We start from the raw sequence: 20,304 nt of genomic DNA, 5'->3' as shown, positions 1-20,304 counted from the left end.
AGATTTTTTATCTTTTACCCTGTATGTTTTTCCTTTTGAATCTTGCACTCTTGTCCTGATCAGTTTAGTCTAATTAATGTTACAAATTTGGATACATGTGCTGCTTTTGCAGGTTTTAAAAACATATTTACACAGTTGCTTAAAAAAATGTGCAAGCATTTTCCATAAAGGTCAATGCAATATTTTACAATTGCACAAGTGAACTGTTCCTCTCCAAACATGACAGTTAATAGTTTTCCTACTGTTAGTTATGTGGTACGAAAATTATGTCTCCTCCATTCATTTTAAAAATAATTAACTTGTTGAATTTGTTTTAATCTAATAAGGTAAGAATTTCATTGGTTTGCTTTTTGTGCATTGGCAGAGTTTGAGGCACCTTTGTGTGATTAATGTGTCGTTATCCGTCCGTGATCCAGCAACTAGTGCCGTGTTGTCCGCTGTAATCCCTGGTTAGTTGCTGCCATTGGTGGGCAGCAGGCAGGGTGGTGTTGGTGAGCTAAGACAAGAAATCTTAGGATAAAATCTCAAATCGTCTGACAACATTGCTTTAAAGAGGCCTTATCTCACTGACGACAGGCAGAAAGTAATTTACATTACTTACGTCTGGATGAGTCACACATGATTTCATTTATTTTCTTCCATCTTAATCGTGAGCTTTACTGCAAGTCTTTTAAATTATAAATGATAATGCATATTTAGATTTTTGGGGTTTTTATCAGAAGAGACAAGATTTAAATATTTCTAGAAAAGTGAAGTTTTCTGCATGGAGAGCAGGTTTTCCTTGAACATGTTCAAAGACATGCATGTCAGGTCAACTCGACTCTAAGCTGTCAGAGATAGAAATCAGCCATATTAACCCGGCATGTTAAACAGAAAGGTCAACGGTTTGCCTTGTCTGAGTGAATTAAAAGAATATTTAATTAGTTATGATCAAATCCAGTTCAGATTTATTATAAAATATGTGAAATGGACGCCGGCAGGAATGGCCAACTTTGACGCCGTCTTCATCGTTGCTAGATGCTAATGGTTAGCCAGTCACAGTATTTTTTCCAGATAATTTTTTATCTTTTATGTCAATGTTTTCTTTTCAGAAGAGTAGCGAGTGTTTCTTTTATAGTTTTTTAACCCAATGTAGTTATAAGCCTTATTTACTCAAGATCTACTTCCGTTCTAATTTCAAATGAAGAGTCTCAAATATAAATCGAGGATGTAGCTCATAATTATTTCATCAGAAGACGTGCTAACTAAATGTATTCGTTTTAGTCACTGATTGTAAAGCAACCATAAAATATTTTTATTTTGTGGGAAAATAAAAATAAATCTATGTCAACAGTATGACGTGAATAAAACGCTATAATGCAGCGATTGACATTGCTCTGTTATCTTTGTTTTCCACAGAAAAACTTTGCTTAAGAGTTATTATTTAATTTAGAAGTAGTTATTTTATTACAGCTGGGTGCCACTTCTAAACATTAAGATATGTTCCTATTTTTGATCATTTTCCCTGTTATAAACTCAAGCAAACGCCATATGAACCTATTGTTGGCTATGTTTATTTATATATCTGTATGCAAACTCTCGTTTTAATGTTCCCTTCATCCTTTATTATGTGACCGGAACCAGCAGGCAACAATCCTGATATCTGTATCAAACCTTCAGCACAGAAAGCTTGTGAACTTGTCCTTCAGTGATTAGTTTTATATAGATAAGCCCATGTTCACACAGTTAGTTAATTTAGGTCAGTTCTACTTAGAGGCAAGAAATATGATGTTAGCAAATCAACCCGGTGTCAAAATTCACATGATTGTTTTCTCATTCATATTATTTACTGTCACTTTATGCTGACCTCAGAGTCGGTAGGTAAGCAGGAACGTTGTTGTTGTGGAAGCTAAACTTTCTTGTGCTGTTTGAAATTTCTCCTGGACTAACATATTTACACAAACATTTATTATAAAAACAATATAATTTGATCCACCGACTTTTATATAAGACAAAAGAAACATCTATTTTGATTTTGATACGTAACAATTGGAAGAAGCAGCCGCTAAATAAGTTGATAGGCAACTAAATGGGCTTATTAGAGAGAACATTGTATTAATTTGTGACACAAGTTTGTGTTCTGCTCAGGTAACTAGCCTGCAATCCGCTGCTTGTTGCTCTTAGTGAGTTTACAACAAAATTACCTCAATAACCAAGAGAAAGAGTTGGTGCTATTTTTCCTTAACTTCCTAGTTGTTCTGTGTTTCTGCTGTATTTATTGAGATATACATATTTATTATTATTTTTATCCAATTATTTGACTTGCCTTCAAGAGTTGCTATTTTTTTAAATGATGTTGTGCTTCTTCCTGCACATTTAAAATAAAAGGAATTCTGATTGTCCAGCAACATGTTGGGGAGGGGCAGTACTGGGTTACTCTACTTTCCTGTTAGACAAAACAAATTTCAGATTTGAAAATGTAACATTTTTATAAGCTGTACTTGCTACTGAACTGAGTATTTGTCACATTTAGAGTGGGAACTTACAACTTTATTTCAACAGTAGCTTTTTTTAAAATTAGTTGCCTTTGGATATGAAAACATTAAATGTTAATCTGATTTTCAGTGATGTACAATTGATATTTTTGTGTTTTCTTTAGCAAGGTAGCTAATATATGCTTGTATTTAGCAGTAAAACAATTGTTTGAAAGGAAAACTAATTGTGATTTGGGATTTGAAATTCAATCAGGAGAGGAGGAAACAGCGAAAGATTTAGTAAAAGCTCATAAAGCCTGAAGGGATGCATCTGTCTCTACCTGTCCAGTAACCAGAAACTGATAAAATCTGACATGTTTAGTCAGCTCCAGCTGTTCTTACACAGCTTGTACTGCAGGTATTTTTCCCACAAGTAAAATCTGAAACTGAGAACATGCTTAGCTGTTTCGGTAAAGTTGCACCTGTTCAGAACCTTTGGAGTAAATGAGCAAAGTCAAAGTTTTGTGATTGATTTCCAGTCTCCCATTTTTGGAAAACGTATATGTGCTAATAGAGTATTAGCTGATTTCTGTTTCTCTTTAAGAACAACAATTAATGACATTCTGGATATTTTTTCTAATCTTCTTATTAAAGTCAGCAGTTACACTAAATATTTCCATTTTACGCCTAAAATAAACTAAAAAAGTAGGGTATGAAATGATCAAAACTGCAAAAGTACGAAATGGTAACAACAAACTCCACTAAAAGTTTGGTTATTTGTTGTAGAAAATGACAAATTCTGGGTCTTTTTCCTTCAGTGACAACTTACACACTAAAGAGTGTTGCTGTTAGTGCAATCTGCTCATGTATGGAGAGTGCTATGATAATAAAAAGAATGAAAATTTATAAAAACCTTAAGTGACTTGTGCTCTGATGCATAAAAAACTATGAAACTGTGTCCACTGTGTTGTTGGTTGCAGTCCTGAGTCACTTGTGGGGCCTAAAAGATTACAAATCCTCCTTCTTGTGTTTATTTCCAAGACATTACAGCTTTCTTGGTATTAGGAGGCCCAACTTTAAGCTCCCTCTGTAAATATGCAAAACTGATGGTCTCTTGAAGTAATTGCATATTGTTCATCGTCAAATAATGCAAACCTGGAAGTTTCAAAGAAGCAAGCGATCCCAGCCTTTAAACGCTGCTTGGATCGAGTGTTGCAGCATTTGAATAATTCAGGGTGGTAATTAAATCGCAGCGTCCTCCACTTGAGAAAATCTCATCTTAAACACCCCATGAGTCATGAAAAGCCCTGCTTTTATGGAGTTTGGCTTCAACACTTCGGTAATAGCTCCTTGCAAAATTCAATTTTAGTTGGAGGAAACTGAATAAAATGAACCTGAATATAAGTGCATTCCACACTTTTAAGATTTTTATTTGCAAAAAACTACAAACTGTCCTCACATTTCACGATTTTGTGCGACTTTGTGTTTGTCACAAAAATCTTGGAAGTTTGTTGGAGCTGGACAAGATTTTGAAAAGAACTGGATTTTGTTGGAGGAAGCTGAGTAAAATGAGGCTGAACATAAATGCATGCCACACTTTTAAGATTTTTTTCCGCAAAAAACAAAAACTACAAATTATCCTCGCATTTATCAGTTTAATGCTGCTTTGTATTTACTTATCTGAAGAAACTTGAAAGTTGCTGTAGATTGAAAATAGTTTAAAAAGAACTGGATTTTAGTTGGAGGAAACTGAGTAAAGAGAGACTGAATACAAATGCAGGCCACACTTTTAAGATTTTTAAAACCCTAAATTATCCTCACTTTTCTCGGTTTAGTGCTACTTTGTGTTTTTTTTCTTATCATAAAAACTTGACAGTTGTAGCTTCACTGGATTGAAAAAGAAATGGATTTTGGTTTGTAAAAAACTTTGAAAACTATATATTCTCCTCACAATCCACAATTTAATGGTGATTTGTGTTTTTTTTAATCACAAAAACTTGATAAGACTAAAGAAGAATGCAACATGCTTGCATCCTGAGGGTAAACGTTAGAAACTGGTCCCTGGGAAGTTTCGCATATGAGCAAGAATGTGACCCTTTGACATCTGACCCTAAAAGAGATAAACAGGACGGTTTGCCACTAAATAAACTCCCCTGTCAAGAGACCTTCCTCCTAAAACGGTCACTGATTCAGTTTGGACAATAGCAAGAGGATTTATTTAAGTAGATTCTCTTTATTTTACTGAGGTGATTGAAAAACTAGATGAAATTTATTGTTCCAATCGTCTGCAGGGAAATGACACAAACATCTACTTCCAAAAACACATTCATAAATCCTGCACTGATTTATTTATTCCTTTATTGTACCTGTCAGTTTTGTGAATTATTTGAAGCGCATCGTGTATTGGCTGCGTGCCGCGGCTTGCAGGTTCTTAAGCAAACCAGTTTGCATGTTTGGGCTTATTTTCCAACCAGCTTCTGGTCTCAGCCGAGTTTCCCAGCGGGATCTTTTGGGAAAAGCCACTCCCAGCTCCCCCCACCCAACCCCAAACCTGACACGAGGAGGGGCCCCGCTTTCCCCGCCTGTTGCCGTGGATACCGTGTGCACACTGCGGCGAACTTTGGAGCAGAACACACAGGCGCTTATTGTCTGGTGACCTTAGAGAGTCGCATGCGGGCCAAACGTTTGACTCTGCATCAGGTTGACTGCAGAGAAGCACGAAACTTTAGCATGAGTGTTAGCATTACACGACAGAAATGAGTTTACTTGGATTGGTTTAGCTTTAAAAGTGATAAAAATATATGTTTAGGTGTATTTTTAGCAGGAAAACTTGGGGGGAAGGGGAATAAGTTTAAAAACTTGTTCCTAATTGTGATGGAGTTCAGTCTGCCAGGTGACGGCAGCTTGTGAAACACGAAACGGCTCGATCCGAGGACTGGACTGGACTGGACTGCGTCAGACTCCACCAAATCTTTCTCATTAAGGTCCAGAAAACTTCCTGTGATGCCCGATCATGGTTCTTTAGCACAACTACAAGCATTGAGAAAAGCAGCAATAACAATAATCCTCCTAGAAATATGTAAAATGAAACTGTGAATAAATCTTTTTATATCATATTTTAAAAAGTCCTGTGGGATATGATTCCATGCGAAGCTTTCAACAGTTTTAAACACAAATATGACCAAAAAGTTTGGTTTGCAATATTTTTAAAATGTATTTTATCTTTTATCTATTGATTCCCAGGAAAGTGAATTTTACAAAACATATAGTCACAATACTATATTGCTAATTTTAATACTCGAAAGGAGAAGATAAGCAGACCTGTGCATTATGATAAATGAAACATCCGTTCTTATTCTGTTTCCCAGAGGAAGATTGCAACGTTTGGGATGAAAAATGAAATAATGCAAAAGTAAATAAGTGAATAGTAAGAAATAAAAATGAAACAAACTAAAGCAATAACATTAGTGATAAAATATATTCAGTGGACCATAAGAATGGTTTTATCATGATCACTTAAAATAAAATCAGATCTTCTGAGGTTCATATAATGTGCCCAAGGTCATCAACGTTTTAATGCAATAAAAATCTTGTCAGCAATTGGTTTTATTTAGAGTAATAAATGTAAAAGGAGGCTAAGTACAAATGCATGTAAATCTTTAAAGATTGTACCCACACTTAACAATTATACACCACTTTGTGTTGGTAGATAAACTGATGTTTTTCATTAAACTACTCAATAATTCTGTTTTAAAACATGTTAAATAGTTTTGTGGCCCCTCCAGACTGTTCTGGTTCCTGATTGTATCGTTTTCACACTTTGATCAGTCAAGAAGTTGAATAAAACAAACAAAACGATGGATCCTGCTACTGAAGTCTGTGTCCGGGTTTTAGTGTCGTCCTCCCTGGTGTTTGTTCATGGAGGGATCCCATCCATTCTCATGGTAATTGGACCTGTGGAGTTTTTACGGCTCGGTGCTGAACTTTAAATCCGATCACAGTACAGGTGATGGTGTTGACTTTAGAGCAGCAGGTGGGTGAAAATTCACTTTTCTCTCTGAGAAACAAGAAACAGTGAAGGTAGTTTAATATCAGATATTTCTCAATCATATTCACCTTCAACAAAAAAATGATATAACATTTACCTTAAATCCCAGTGAGCATTATAAGTTCCTGCTGATAACCAGAGTTTAGTTTCTGGTAAACCCTTGATGACTTGAGCTAAGCGATCAGGTGTGGCCATCGGGTGAGTCACGCTGCGTGTGAGAGGAGCTGGTGTGGGTTTTTATTTCGGTCCTGCGTCACTTTATGGCGTTATGAGATACTCTGCCCTTCCTTCTGTGACTCTTCTAGAAAACACTTTGCTGTTGTAAGCTGAGAAGTGGAAATGTTTGATTGGAGAATCATAGCAACCAGTCAAAGGAACCAGACAGGCTGGATGTTTCTGACTGAAAGATTTGATGTAAAACTGAGTTGCTTTGGGTTTTACTCGTCAAATATGATGAAATAACTTGGATGTGCTGTTTTTGTCTGACCTTTGAACTCTGTGCTGTTTGAAAATGGTGAAAAATTTTGGTTGAGTGTGTGATCAAATGATTAAGACTCACAGGGTTTGACAGACCTTTAAGGTGATTTATTAGAAATTTAAGATCTGCAGTTTATTTTCTGACTTTTACAGTGACGCACTTAATATTAGACTCAAAAATGCCAAAATTAAAATGACCCCATGAGATTTTTTTCATACTTTTTTTTTTTTTACATTACTGAAAAATTAGGCAATATTTAAAGGTCTAACATGTTTTACTGTCAGGTTTTCATCCATATTTTCTGGCTGGAGTCTAAAATATAATTTATGTTGATTAGTTTAATGTCCATTTCTACTGTTTTTCTCTTTGCATAGACATTTAAATTCTCTTTCTTAATTACATTTCTCACATCAACATATTTTTATTTTTTTTCAAAATAAAAGAGTAAAAAATTAAATATTTCAGTTAGATTAGATTATATGTAACACATGATGACTTGAGACCTACGGAGGGCTAAAAGTGCCACAATTAGATGCATTTTGAAATAATAAATTAAGTAATACTCTTAAAATAGGAAGTAGATTGCATTTAATTTATGAACTTGATTTGTAACTTGATTTTTTTTATTTTCTAGTGTAAATTTTATTAATCAACTTTATTAGTTCATTAAACTCTCTATGTATATACACATATACATACATATATATATATATATGGTAAATTTCTTTTTTATTTTGATCTAATTATATAATATTTCATCATTAAATGTACAAATTATATTTCTAGAATTTTTGACTTTTTAAATTTTTAAGTAACTTTTATGTATCTACTGTAAATATCTTAACATATGTACCGATTTGTCTATTTATTTTTTATATTGGTGCTTTATACACATCCAGATCTGCTCTGTCTTTGATTTTCTTACATGTAAAGCAAAAAAAAAAAAAAACAACCATGACAAACTTCCTTTTTGTGATGATAAAAAAAGCTCATAAACCGCAGACCATTGCTTCAGTTTCATGTCGTATAAAGTACAGTTTGTTCTGTATCTGTTGCTGTTTCGAGTCCCAGTGATAACCGGGAAATCACAGGGAGTACGGTTACAAAATGTCAACTGATTGCTCATTATACAGACTGGACTACTGAAACTGTAAAAAATGTATTTACCAATTTATTTTTACTGCTAATAGAAACAAAAATTAATTAGAAAGTGCAGAATTTGCCTCGTGAATTTGTTAAAATTTAATATAAACATAGTTTATGACTGCTGTTGAATCAGTACACTGTGTGTGGGTTTATATTTACTGAGATAAAACAAAGAGATTCTGGTAAACTGGGTCAGAGCAAGCCTTCGCAGGTTGGTTCTGATGGAAACTGTTGCATATTTAGAAGATTGTGAATCGGAGCGTGTGATTCGTTCTACATCAATCGTGGGAATGAGGCGATTGATTCCAATTAGGTTCCAAGTCCATTGTTTTTCCATTCCCCCCGCATTGTGTTGCAAGGTGACTTCTAAAAAGAAAAACCGAAAAGAAAAAGAAACCCAATTAGTGAACCAGTTTCTGACCGGCGGAGGAAATGCAGGAGTGCTGGCCGATCAGGTTGAAGCGATGAGAAAAGCTCATTTGAGTTGAGCGTCTGCCAAGTCACGGGAACAGGGAGAGGATCAGAAACCTCCTGCATTGTTTTGGTGATAATTTGTGGCTTTGTGTGATAAAACCTCCAACAATTAGTTGAAAAAGGTTGAATTTTTGCCACCTGTGACCTGCCAAGTCCTGGATTCTTAAAGGGGAAGCAACATTGTTGTTGGGGATGATGAGACGAGGGGGAACAGAGTTAACGTCGTTAGTCTCTGACAGCATCTGTTCGAAGAAGATGAGTGACGTCACCTGCAGCCGTGGCAACAGATAACTGCACATGCTCAGTCTGCACCGACCGGGACGTCCCGTGCCCAGAACCCGGGTCCTGTCTGGGTCAGGTCTCTGCTCCATTTAATGTCTCTACATTGAGGTTTACTCAGTTCAAACACAGATCTCTCAGTGCACAAGTTTAAATGTTTTTGTGCAACTTTGAAGTAGAGATTACAGATTGGAAATAAACTGCAACATGATGACGCAAGTTACTAATCTCTTTGGTTTTTATATATTGCCTTTGTTTAATAAAGATCTTGACCTAAATCTTCATTAAAATCTTGCAAATTGGACATTAAAAGGTCAAATAAAATTGGATAAAACAGTAACTTTTTCTGCAAATATACAATCTATAGAATAACTGAAGCATTTTTACTGGTAAACGATTTATTTTAATCATAAACTATTGATATCTAAGTGGTTAAGGGAGTGTTTAATGTTTGAGACAAACAATTTGTCTCAAACTATTCACATTGTTTAATAATGAATGCTTTGAATGTTTAAAAGTATTAGTTATTTAGTTTGGAACAACAAGTATTTAAACATCTGGTAGAAAATAGAGGGAACAATTTCTGCCATATTAGAATAAACAGAATTTAAGACATATCAAAATCTACATTTTCTATTGAATAAACAACAAATTATAGATAAAAAAATCAATTGCAGTTACAACAAATAAAATAGCTATAAATTAGTTATTTGACCCAAAGCAGATGAATGAAGTTTTAGTGCAAAATACAGAATTACAAAATAAGAGCACACTTGCAGTAGAATATGTTAAAATACTAGAAAGTGTGCATTTCCTGCAAAAATGCAAGTGTGAATGCTGAATGCTTTTGTTGCAAATGCCAAAACGTTTGAAGTCAACTGCTGAAGACTTGCAGAAATACAAGAAATAGGCAGAAGCACCAGAACAAAATATAATCCTGTAAAGTACCTAAATGGGATTATTATAACAGAAAAACTGTTGAAGAGGAGTAAAAGCTTTTGAATAATGGGAAAATTCCACCCAAACTGTATTAGAAGTAATATATTCTATGCAATGTTAAAAAAAACAAAAAACTAATGTAAACCCTAAAATTTTTAGAATCCGCCGATATCAATCCGATACAGAAAAACAGGTTTAAAAAATAAACCGCAACAAGAAGTGGTTTAGAAAGTGCAATTAGTTATTCTAGATATAATGTAAAATAAATAATAAGGCATAGAATTAGACTGAGTAGATCTGCCCTTATGGATTGGGCACATTGTCACGGATACCAGAATATTTTTAAATACTGGTACGGATATTGATTTTGGATCGGTGCGTCTCTGGTTTCTGGAAGTTTCTTCCTTCAAGGAGATTAGTAGGAAGGTTCTTCATGGAGAACAGTGGTTCTATCAGGACTTTAATTTATGACTTTCCTCCTCAAACCACTCAAACACCGAGAACTTGTTGCTTCTTCTTCAAATGTGAGATTGGCAACAAATTTCTTTGGTACGTTGTTGTTTCTGCTGCAGTGATTCAGAGTTTTGGATTTTCTCTGAATGTCTCTCTTTGCAGTTTCTTTTTTATGGCTTTTCTTTTTTTTTTCTTCCTGTTCTTATCTTTCTTTTTACATTTTACTCCCACCAGAATCTGTTTTTATGTTGGGAAAGCAACTCCCTGATCCAGATCTGACCTCATCCAGATGGATTGGACTCAGTTATCAGTATGCATGAGCGGCACATGCTTACTGAAAAACTTTAACGTTTGCTCTGTTCCTGAGAGCCCGCATGTCTGCGGTCGCTGTCACAGTCCATTGTGCCGCTCACAAAGGACCCGAGTCCACTTCGGTTTTGTCTCTTTTCATGAAAGGCAGCGATGCGTGATCCAGGCCTTCCCCTCAGTCATGGCCTCCCCACAGATGAGCGCCGCCGCCGACCAGCTTTCTGGACGGGGCGAGGAGTTTGGGGCGGAACGGGTGGGCGGGTACGGGGTTGTTTGGTTACAAACGAGTGGATACATGGGCTGGGAAACTATTTCTCCTTTTGTTTCTGCAACAAGCTGATTGTTTTGTTCCGTTTTAATCTCAGATATCAGCCAAGAGGTGAATTTTAAAGAGGCTTATTCTTGACTTTCCAGAGATGACGCTTCTGTCGTCGCAGCCCAAACCCGTGGACTCCGGCCCGGTCTCTGACGAAGCCCCCGCTGCCGGCACGGACCCCGAGGACCCTGGGCAGAGGATGCTGGAGAAGAGGTCAAAGGTCATCGAAGAGCTGCTGCAGACCGAGGAGGACTACGTCAACGACCTGCAAATGTGCATCGATGAGATCATTGTGCCGCTGCAGGAGAGGAAGGTAAAAATCCAACAGCATGGGAAATTTAAAAACTATAATAACGTTACGTATGATGGAGTATTAGGACTACGCTAAGAAAAATGAAAAATAAAATTTTTTTATTGAGAATAGTCATAAAATACTATTAGAATAATGTCCATAAATTAAGAAAATAAAGATATAAAATTATGAGAAAAATGTCATTAAATTACAAGAATAAAGTCCTAAAATTATGAGAACAGCCATAATACTATGAGAATAAAGTTGTGCGAATAAAGTGTATACATAATACAAGAATAAAGACGTATTATGAGAATAAAGTCATTAAATTATGAGAATAAAGTTATTAAAGTATGAGAATAGTCATAACTTTATACTTAAGTCATAAGTATAAAGTTGATTAATCTAAAGTTTAAAAAATACAAGAAGAAAATCAAAATAATTTGAGAATAAAGTCATATTACGGGAATAATCATAGTACCAGAATAAAGTTGTGCTATTTTGACTTTATTCTCCTAATTTTATTATTTTTATTTTCTCAGTGTGGCCCTCATGCTCATTCGTAGTTGCATGACCATTTTCTAAAAGTTTAATCTTTCTAATATTTAGATTTTTACTGTAGATATAATGTGCAGGTTTTGTTATATTCATCAATGATATAAACCGTCCAGTAAATCACCTTACTTGCTATATTCTCACCAGGTGGAAGTGGACTTTGAGGGACTCTTTGGGAACATCAGCTCTGTGATTGACCTCTCTCAACGGCTTTTAGATAGACTACAGGAATCAGAATCTGTCGGTAAGGGCTACTAAAGTTTGTCTTTTCTAAATTCTAATTACAACTCAATACATTTCCTGCTTTTAACCGGCTTCACAAGATTTAGGAGCCAATTGTAAAGTGTTTTTGAGTCCTGTTTAAACCACTTTGTACACTTATTTTTTTTCTTTTCGTTTAAACGAAGCACATTTTATGACATTTTTGCATCCTGTCTTGTCCTGTCAGGAGTCGTGTTTCTAGATTTCAAAGCTGAGCTGGAGGAAGTGTACAAGCTGTACTGCCAAAACCACGACGATGCCATTTCCCTGCTGGAGAGCTACGAGAAAAAAGAAAACATCCAGGGTCACGTGTTGGAGTGCCTGGAGAGGCTGAGGTGCGTGATGGAGTGGACACAGTGTCTTAGTGTAGATCAAATTTTTTATTTCACCTTTTGCTTTTGCATGGAAATTATGAAAAAACTTGCACTTCATTCGTACTAAAGAAACAAGCAGGAGTGTCCTCCCACACAAACGCCTGGTTTAGTGGCTGCTGTGGGGTTTATAGTCTTGATCCAATCCCAATCATTTGATTTAAATCATCGGCACCAGGAATCATCCACCTTCTTAAACCTCCTTTGAGCATTTCACACTGCTAATTTTTACAAGAACAGCTTATTTCCATTTGCAAGTCTTATAAAAGTGGTTTTTACAATGAAAGAGAGCCTGTATTGGCTGCTGCAGCTACCGATATGCAAAGCATTAACATTTAACCCTTATCGGCAGAAAGGTGTCACAGACGATACATCTTTACAAGCCAGCTTTGCCGTGCCGTAACTATGCAACACGTTGCGCTAGCTGAAAAATCCCAACGGTTTCTGAAAGGGGAGACGTTGCGCTTTCCAGCCAATATCTTATTACAAAAACTTTACTCCTGGTGTTGCAGGGAGCATGTTTTTCTTGGGTTTACTCTGACAAAACATTTTTAATAGACGGTAAATTGCGAAAAGAGCTGTTGAGTAAGCTATGTCTTTAGAAACAAATGATAAAGCTTTCCATGTTTTAGGTAACATGATAGTAGCTTCATGAAGTGTTTAGTTACCTCACATTGGTGCTGCATATTGCGGATATTTTGCAGAAACTCAAAATGAAACAATATAGTTTCCATGTTAGTGTTCATTCAAACTAACTTTTTAAAACTTTTTCTTTCTTTGAAATGTGCGTTTCCCCAAATATGTGGAGGTAAAGTTCCTTCATTGTTTTAGCTAAACAGCAAAGCTTAATGTCTTTATCACTGAGCATTCGTAGTCTAAATATGGATTACTCTGTGCAGTAAAACCTCATATTTCTATCTGCTCACTAATAAATGGGTACTACTTTTAATTTGAGGATGACATCTTCCACATCTAACATTTGTCAGCTGAAAAACCAGAAACAAACATAAAAGATGAATAGTTGGTCAGTTTCTCCATTTAAACCTACTTAGGTTTAATAGCTGTGTTATGCTAACAAGGAATACCCTGAATGTATCAAACTCTACCCAGAGACCGCGTGATAAAACACCTTACTGCTCTGTTTATGTTGATTTTATTAATGCTGAACTACTCTAAGTTCAGAAAACAGATCTTATAGATGAGGAAAAAACATTTAAAGGATTAAAGTCTAATATTTTTCTACTTTTTCTTCTCCTAAGTCCACCTAGAAAACCCAAAGGTTCTGACAGTTTATCGTAGCAGAAGAACAGTCATGTTCCGGTTAATATTTGGTTCATTTGAAGACGTCAGCGTGCTCAGGCTCAGTCAGAGGGGTTAGTTGTTCTGGTGTCAGTCATTTGGAGCAGCCCAGGAATGCAGCTGGCCTCGTTCCTCCCGTCCGGTTTCACCGTCTGTGACTCAGTTTCTTCAGCAGACTTCTGGTTTTCAGTGATTTATTGTCGCGTTTGAAGACAAACACTCAATCTGCGAACAGGAAAGGCTGCTGGAACAAAGAGGCTACAGCTCCGTAAACAAAAGGAAAATAATGACTGTCGTTCGTATCGTGCTCATCTAGGCCAAAGTTGACGCTTTTACAATCATTTTGTAACTTTTAGTTATCTGCTTCATACGAACAATACTTTTTGAATGTTTTTATAAGATTTGAAAAGGGCATGTTACCCACACCCAATGTTTTTACTGCTTCTTTGGGCTTCTGTCCAACTTTAAGTGAGAAATCTGTAACTCCTAATCTCTCAGGTTTAGTCTTAATCTCTTGTTTGAGAAACGCTTTTGTCACATTTGTCAACATAAAGACTTGTGAAAATCCAAGCATCATACTTACACTTTAAACACAGTTTTTTATGTTATCTTTCTACTTCTTTCCTTTCTACAGGGCGATATACCGCAAGCAGTAAGTCTACTTAATGAATGTCGGCATGATTTTCAGTCTGGGAGCCATCCTGACTGCGTGTCTGCTGCTCACTAACCCTCCTTTGAAAATGGCCTCTGTGTTTGTGCTCAAAGTGAAAATGAACCTTTAAAAACAGCTGTGCTGAATGGAGATTTGCTTCTTTGTGTCTGCATGTGTTTCCTGTGGTTCTGTTGGCATTTAATACGTCCCAACTCCTGTTCTCCTGTTTTAAACGGGCAGCATGAGATTGATTCTGGGAAACAATGCCACCTACAGGACTAAAATCGGAACTGTATGTCAGTTATGAAGAGACACGTATTTAGAAATTTGTTAAACAAAAAACAAAGTATGTTGATTTAATTGCTACAATGTCGTATTAGGGCCATTGTACAAAGGGAAAAAAAGACTTAAATTTCTGCCAAAAAATTCAGACATTTTGTAGAAAAGGCAAGAAACATTTTTGGATTGAAAATTCCAAGTCTTAAAAAAAAAAAAAAATCTGAAATTTTGTATTAAATGCAGGCATATTTCTTGGCTCCAAAAATCTAAATATTTGCTAGAAAAATCTCAGAAATTTTGAGATTAATCTCAAAAGTGTTTTGGACTGGAAGTTCCAAGTTTGAAAATTCAAATTTCTTTGACTCAGATTCAGAAATGTCCAAGTTCTGAGATTAATCTCAAAATTTCTGAAGTTTTTTTTTCTAGCAAATTTCAACTTTTCAAACTCAGAAATTTCTACGTTTTTTTTCTAAAACATTTCTGAAATTAATATCAAAATTTCTAACTTTTCTTCTAGCATATTTTGACTTTTCAAACTCAGAAATGTTCTAGAAAAAAAAAACACTTGGAAAAGTCTGAGACTAATCTCAACATTTGAGCTATTGGCAGAAATTTAATCATCTTTTTCCTTCCTATCTGCAGTGGCCCTAATGCGCCGTCATAAACTCCTTTAGCTTTTTAAGTAAAAACTTGGTCCTGTAGGTTTCATTAAAGCAAATCAGTTTCTTCTGCTTTCCATCAACGCCTCTCAATCAGAGCTTTGGTCATCATCAGAAACATGCCTGTGATGAAGCGCTTATCATTGGATCGTCCATATGATAGCTCCATATATTCCTCCATCACTGATCTCATGATGACTCTGTGTGATCCTTGTAACTTTTGAAACCTTTGAGTTTTACATATTTTATTTGCTTCATAAATAATAAATGTTTTCTGGCTCCTTTGCAGGGGTAAAACTAATTACATCAACCTGGGCTCGTTCTTGATCAAGCCGGTGCAGCGGGTGATGCGTTACCCGCTGCTGCTGTCGGAGCTGCAGGGCGCCACGCCGGAGAATCACCCGGACCGGGACCAGCTGACCCAGGCTGTGCAGGCCATCAAGCAGATCAACGTCAACATCAACGAGTACAAGCGCAGGAAGGATCTGGGTAAACATGATTAACTTCTTTTTATTTGGTCATATTCATGTTATAAAGTAGAAAGAATGTAGTCAGACTTTTGAACTTCAAAAATTAGACTTTTGTTCTAGAAAAATATTTTGTAGATCCAACACATAAGAAAGGCCTCACATGTTTCCACAGTTAGAGGAAAAATGTAAACCGTTCCCTAATTTTTGGGGTTGATTTTTGTCGGCAGCAGCTTTTAAAATGTTTTATGTATTTAATTAAATTTAATGAATAGATGCACCAAAGTTTGCTTTTTTGAATAAAAGTTGCTATTAAATTTACTATGAAATTATTCTAAAAGAAAAAAGTGTAGTAATACTTTGTATTGTCTGAAAATCTTATTCAAAATATTAATTCAGTTTTCAGTTCAGTTTATTTATATAGCGCCAAATCACAACAAATGTCATCTCAAGATACTTTATTAAAAAAAACGTTACTATCTAGGGCCACAAATAAACATTCCAAGTGCCACATTAGGCCCTCTGACCAGATTTTGGACACACCTGATCTAAACCATTTAGTTTTTGCTTTGTCTGCATGTTTAGCTCCATCCACCTTCCCATTTAACTCTCACCAGCTTCCCAATTCTGCAGAAGAAGAGCATCCCACAGCATAATGCTGCCACTGCCATGTTTTACCATTTGGTTAGTGTGTTCAAAAAAGAAAGCAAGGCTTTGTATCGTCTTCCTTTGACAAAACGAATTAATTTGAATTGATCTGGGACAAATAAAACAGATTAAAGTTTGTCTCTGTAGCATGAGAGATTATGACTGCTTTTGTAAGACACCATAGATTATTAAAATTAAAAAACACTTTATTGATCCCAAAGGGAACTTAAATAACTTCATCTGATTTGGCTCCATGATCTTCCGCTCTTAAGTTCCCCCTCTGCTGTCCACAGTGGTGAAGTACAGAAAAGGAGACGAGGAATCCTTCATAGACAAGATCGCCAAGCTGAGCGTTCACTCCATCATTAAGAAGTCGAACCGCGTCAGCAGCCACATCAAGCACCTCACAGGAATCTCTCTTCAGGTTCGTTTCAGGTTCTGCTCTGACTCAAGTGTTCCTAAGGCCTAAATAACGCTTATTTTTTAATTCTCTAGGTTAAAAATGAAGAGTTTGATGATGCAGAGAAGAAGTTCAGGCTGCAGGAGAGGCTCATTAAGTCTTTCATCAGAGACGTTTCCATGTACCTGCAGCACATCAGGGTACGAGGAAAACCCCCATGAGTCTGTTTATGTTTACGTTTTGCCGTGAGTGTGACGTCTGGATAAATTTTCGTGTAGGAATCGGCATCTGTGAATGTCCTGGCTGCCATCAGCTTCATTGACATCTACACAGAGCGCAGCGTTCTGGATCCGGAGCGTTTCCAGAGAGCTCACCGCTGCATCAGCGACAAGCAGTTCACCCAGTTTGTGAGTAACGACCTTTTAGCCTCACCATGGCTACGTTCACACTGCAGCCTGAAGTGATCCAAATCCCATTTTTAAAAACGATTTTCTTTGTGAAATCTTATGTAAATATAAGCGACCTGTATGTGATCTCCAGTGTGAACTGCAAACGACCTGAAAGTGTCCCACATGCGCAGTAGAGGGCGCCGTAACGTCACACATAGAGAGCGTGCTCAGTGTTAAAGTTATCTAAATCTGAATGGCCGAAGTGTAGTTTGGAAAGAAAGTAAGAAGTTATGGAGTACGAGGTGTAATAATGAAATAAGTGGAAGACACTTACCGTATTTCCGGACTATAAGGCGCACTTAAAAGCCTTTAATTTTATCCAAAAAAACGCAGTGCGCCTTGTAATCCAGTGCGGAAAATGCGGTTTATAAGATACAAAATACAGTTGATGTTCCAAGATTTAGAGGAATAAATAGGATGGAGAAGATAACTATAAGTAGAATAATAACTGGTAAGAGTTTTTTGAAAGGCACTCTTTTTAAGATGGGGAAATTTCTTACTGGTTTGTGTAACTGGTATAATACTAAAGAAACAATGCAACATGTTTTTATTAGCTGTAGGAAATATGTGAATCAAAGATTACTGAGTATAGAAATAGGTTTTAATAGGGAATTGAAATTTGAGGATGTGGTTGCTCAGTTAAATAGTAATAAAGGAAAGGGAATGTTTTTTGTTTTTTTAAATACTGGTGTCCTTGGGGGAATTTGAAAGATAAATAATAAAATCCAAGAGATGGCAGTAGTGCAAAACTAATGGATGCAAGTTGCCGTTAAAATCTAAGGAAGAAGATGTTTTGCCAATTGCCATAAATAAGAAGTGCTTAGTTTATCTATTGCGGGAAAGTTCAGGAAGGGGTTATCAGGCAATTTTTGATTTTTGTAAAACAGATTTTTATAAAACGTTTTTTTTGTCATGTGGTCCACACTCCTTACCGGTTGGTGGCGGTAATGCTAACGTCACGTATTTTGCCAACCGCCAAAAACAATAACAACAAAACTTAGTGCTCAGTGTTTGCGGAAGTAAACATGGATGCTAACGGTGGAGCATAGCTTCCGATGTTAAAGTTGTTATCCGACCGGAGCCAGAACTTTAACAACTTAATCCTCGTTATAGTCCGCCATGGTTGTTGTTTTTCTTCCCGTTTGCGCGTATCAGGACGCAGAATAGTGACGTTTGTCGAGTATCAATGACGTTCAAGTCGGATGAATACGCCTGTATGTTCAGACTCGGGTCACGTTTAGATAGATAGATAAATCTTTATTGTCATTGTCACAAGAACAACGAAATTTAAAAAGTGCCATCAGTCAGCTAGTGCATATGCTTAAAGACAAAAAATAACTGTCTCACAATTCACACACAATGTAAGAAATAACAAATAACTGGTAAAAAAATAATAATAATAATAATAATGAAAATGTTTTTTCATTTGAAAAGATCGGATATCCAAGTAGCCTTAGTCGCATTAAGGCAACAAAAAAAAAATAAAAACGGATTTGTGTCACTTCAGGCTGCAGTGTGAACGCAGCCTTCGAGTCAAACTCATGTTGTTGTTTTTTTGTGACCAAATCCATGTTTCGTCCTGAGCAGAAGGAGCGCGCCGAGGCGCTGGTCATCAAGCCTCTCTCCCAGCTCCTCGTCATGTTCGCCGGGCCGCACAAACTCATCCAGAAACGCTTCGACAAGCTGCTGGACTACGACAACTGCAAGGAGCGCGCGGACCGGCTGAAGGACCGCCGCGTGCGCGACGAGCTGCAGGTGGCACGAAACAACTACGAGGCGCTGAACGCGCAGCTTCTGGACGAGCTGCGGAAGTTCAACGGCGTGGCGGAGGAGCTCTTCAAAGACTGCGTGGGCGCCTTCGCGCAGGCGCAGAAGGACTTCATGAAGCTGACGCTGGGAGAGCTGAGGCCGCTGTTGCAGGTCGGGCACTGGTTCTACTGGTTAGGCTGGTCAATATTACCGAGTATTTTTGTTCGTTTTTAGTGCAAATATCTTAGTACACTTGAAATAAGACAAAACTAATTTACAAGTAACTTTTCAGCTTGTTTTAAGTCAGTAATTCCTTAATATTGATGAAAAGGTTTCAGTTCCACTGACAGATTATTTCAGTTATGGGGAAATTTCTTGTTAGAAGGACGGACACTTTAAAATAGTGTGTCCAAAAGAGACTAGGGGCCATCTGTGGCCCTTGAAATGATTTTTGTTTGGCCCCTGACCTCAAGTCAAGAATCGTAAACATTTGGCCAACAAAATGGAAAACAATTGGTGAGCAAAAATTGTTTTTTTCTTCTTCTTATAAAACAACAGTTCAAATACATTTTTATGTTCTGGAAGTTTAATGAACTTAAGTTAAATCTTAAAGTTTTTAAGATTTTTCCTCAAAATCATGAAGCAAAAAGTCAGATTTTGATTCTTTAATGCTTCGTTTATTATAAAACTGACTCTGTTATACTTTTTCTTTTTTTTCCCCACCAGTTTTCTAATAAAGTCGGCGCAGAGGGAAACCTGATCACGCAGTTTCAGGAGGAGTACCACCGGGTCCTGAAACTGCTGCAGAGCTTCAGCTTCTGCCCGGAGAACCTGCCGCAGCCGGCCGGAACCATGAAGAGGCCATTTGAGAAGAAGACGCTGGAGAAGCAAAGCACCAAGAAACAATCTCAAGGACCTGTGAGTTTACTTGTCTTGTTCTTAATAAATAACGCACAAGTACTGTGACCTCTAACGTTAAATGTTTTCCAGCCCAACTACGCCGTCCAGACGGACGAGCATCGCTCGGCTCTCCTGGCTGGCTACGCTCCTGAGAAACTTTACCAGGCGGAGAGGAACTTCAACGCCGCTCAGGATCTGGACATCTCGATTCAGGAGGGAGACCTGGTTGGTGTGATAAAGCAGCAGGACCCGATGGGCAGCAACAACCGCTGGATGATTGACAACGGAGGTAGATTATTATATAAGCAACTCAAAATGAGGGGAACTTTTATACAAATTTAACATTTTGAATGTTTTTATATTTCCATTAGGATCTCAACTGGTTTTAAAAAAACAACCCAAGTGCTTAAAAAAACAACCAGTTTTCG

General features: G+C 36.9%; 1 protein-coding gene across 3 annotated transcripts in view; it reads left to right on the top strand.

Annotated features, from left to right (window-relative positions):
* The window catches only part of dnmbp (dynamin binding protein), a 67,519-nt gene that overhangs the window by 44,735 nt on the left and 2,480 nt on the right, over positions 1–20,304 (top strand). For all 3 annotated transcript variants that reach the window (XM_028029017.1, XM_028029018.1, XM_028029019.1), the window contains 11 exons: positions 10,994–11,208; positions 11,890–11,986; positions 12,191–12,338; positions 14,308–14,325; positions 15,553–15,752; positions 16,672–16,802; positions 16,874–16,978; positions 17,057–17,185; positions 18,815–19,147; positions 19,703–19,894; positions 19,967–20,165. In XM_028029017.1, the coding sequence (XP_027884818.1) occupies positions 10,994–11,208; positions 11,890–11,986; positions 12,191–12,338; positions 14,308–14,325; positions 15,553–15,752; positions 16,672–16,802; positions 16,874–16,978; positions 17,057–17,185; positions 18,815–19,147; positions 19,703–19,894; positions 19,967–20,165 (1,767 nt within the window). The remainder of the gene's footprint in view (positions 1–10,993; positions 11,209–11,889; positions 11,987–12,190; positions 12,339–14,307; positions 14,326–15,552; positions 15,753–16,671; positions 16,803–16,873; positions 16,979–17,056; positions 17,186–18,814; positions 19,148–19,702; positions 19,895–19,966; positions 20,166–20,304) is intronic.

This window comes from Xiphophorus couchianus, chromosome 10 (assembly GCF_001444195.1).
Source record: "Xiphophorus couchianus chromosome 10, X_couchianus-1.0, whole genome shotgun sequence".
NCBI classification, from domain to species: Eukaryota; Metazoa; Chordata; class Actinopteri; order Cyprinodontiformes; family Poeciliidae; genus Xiphophorus; species Xiphophorus couchianus.
This window is presented reverse-complemented; position numbering and strand designations above follow the sequence as displayed.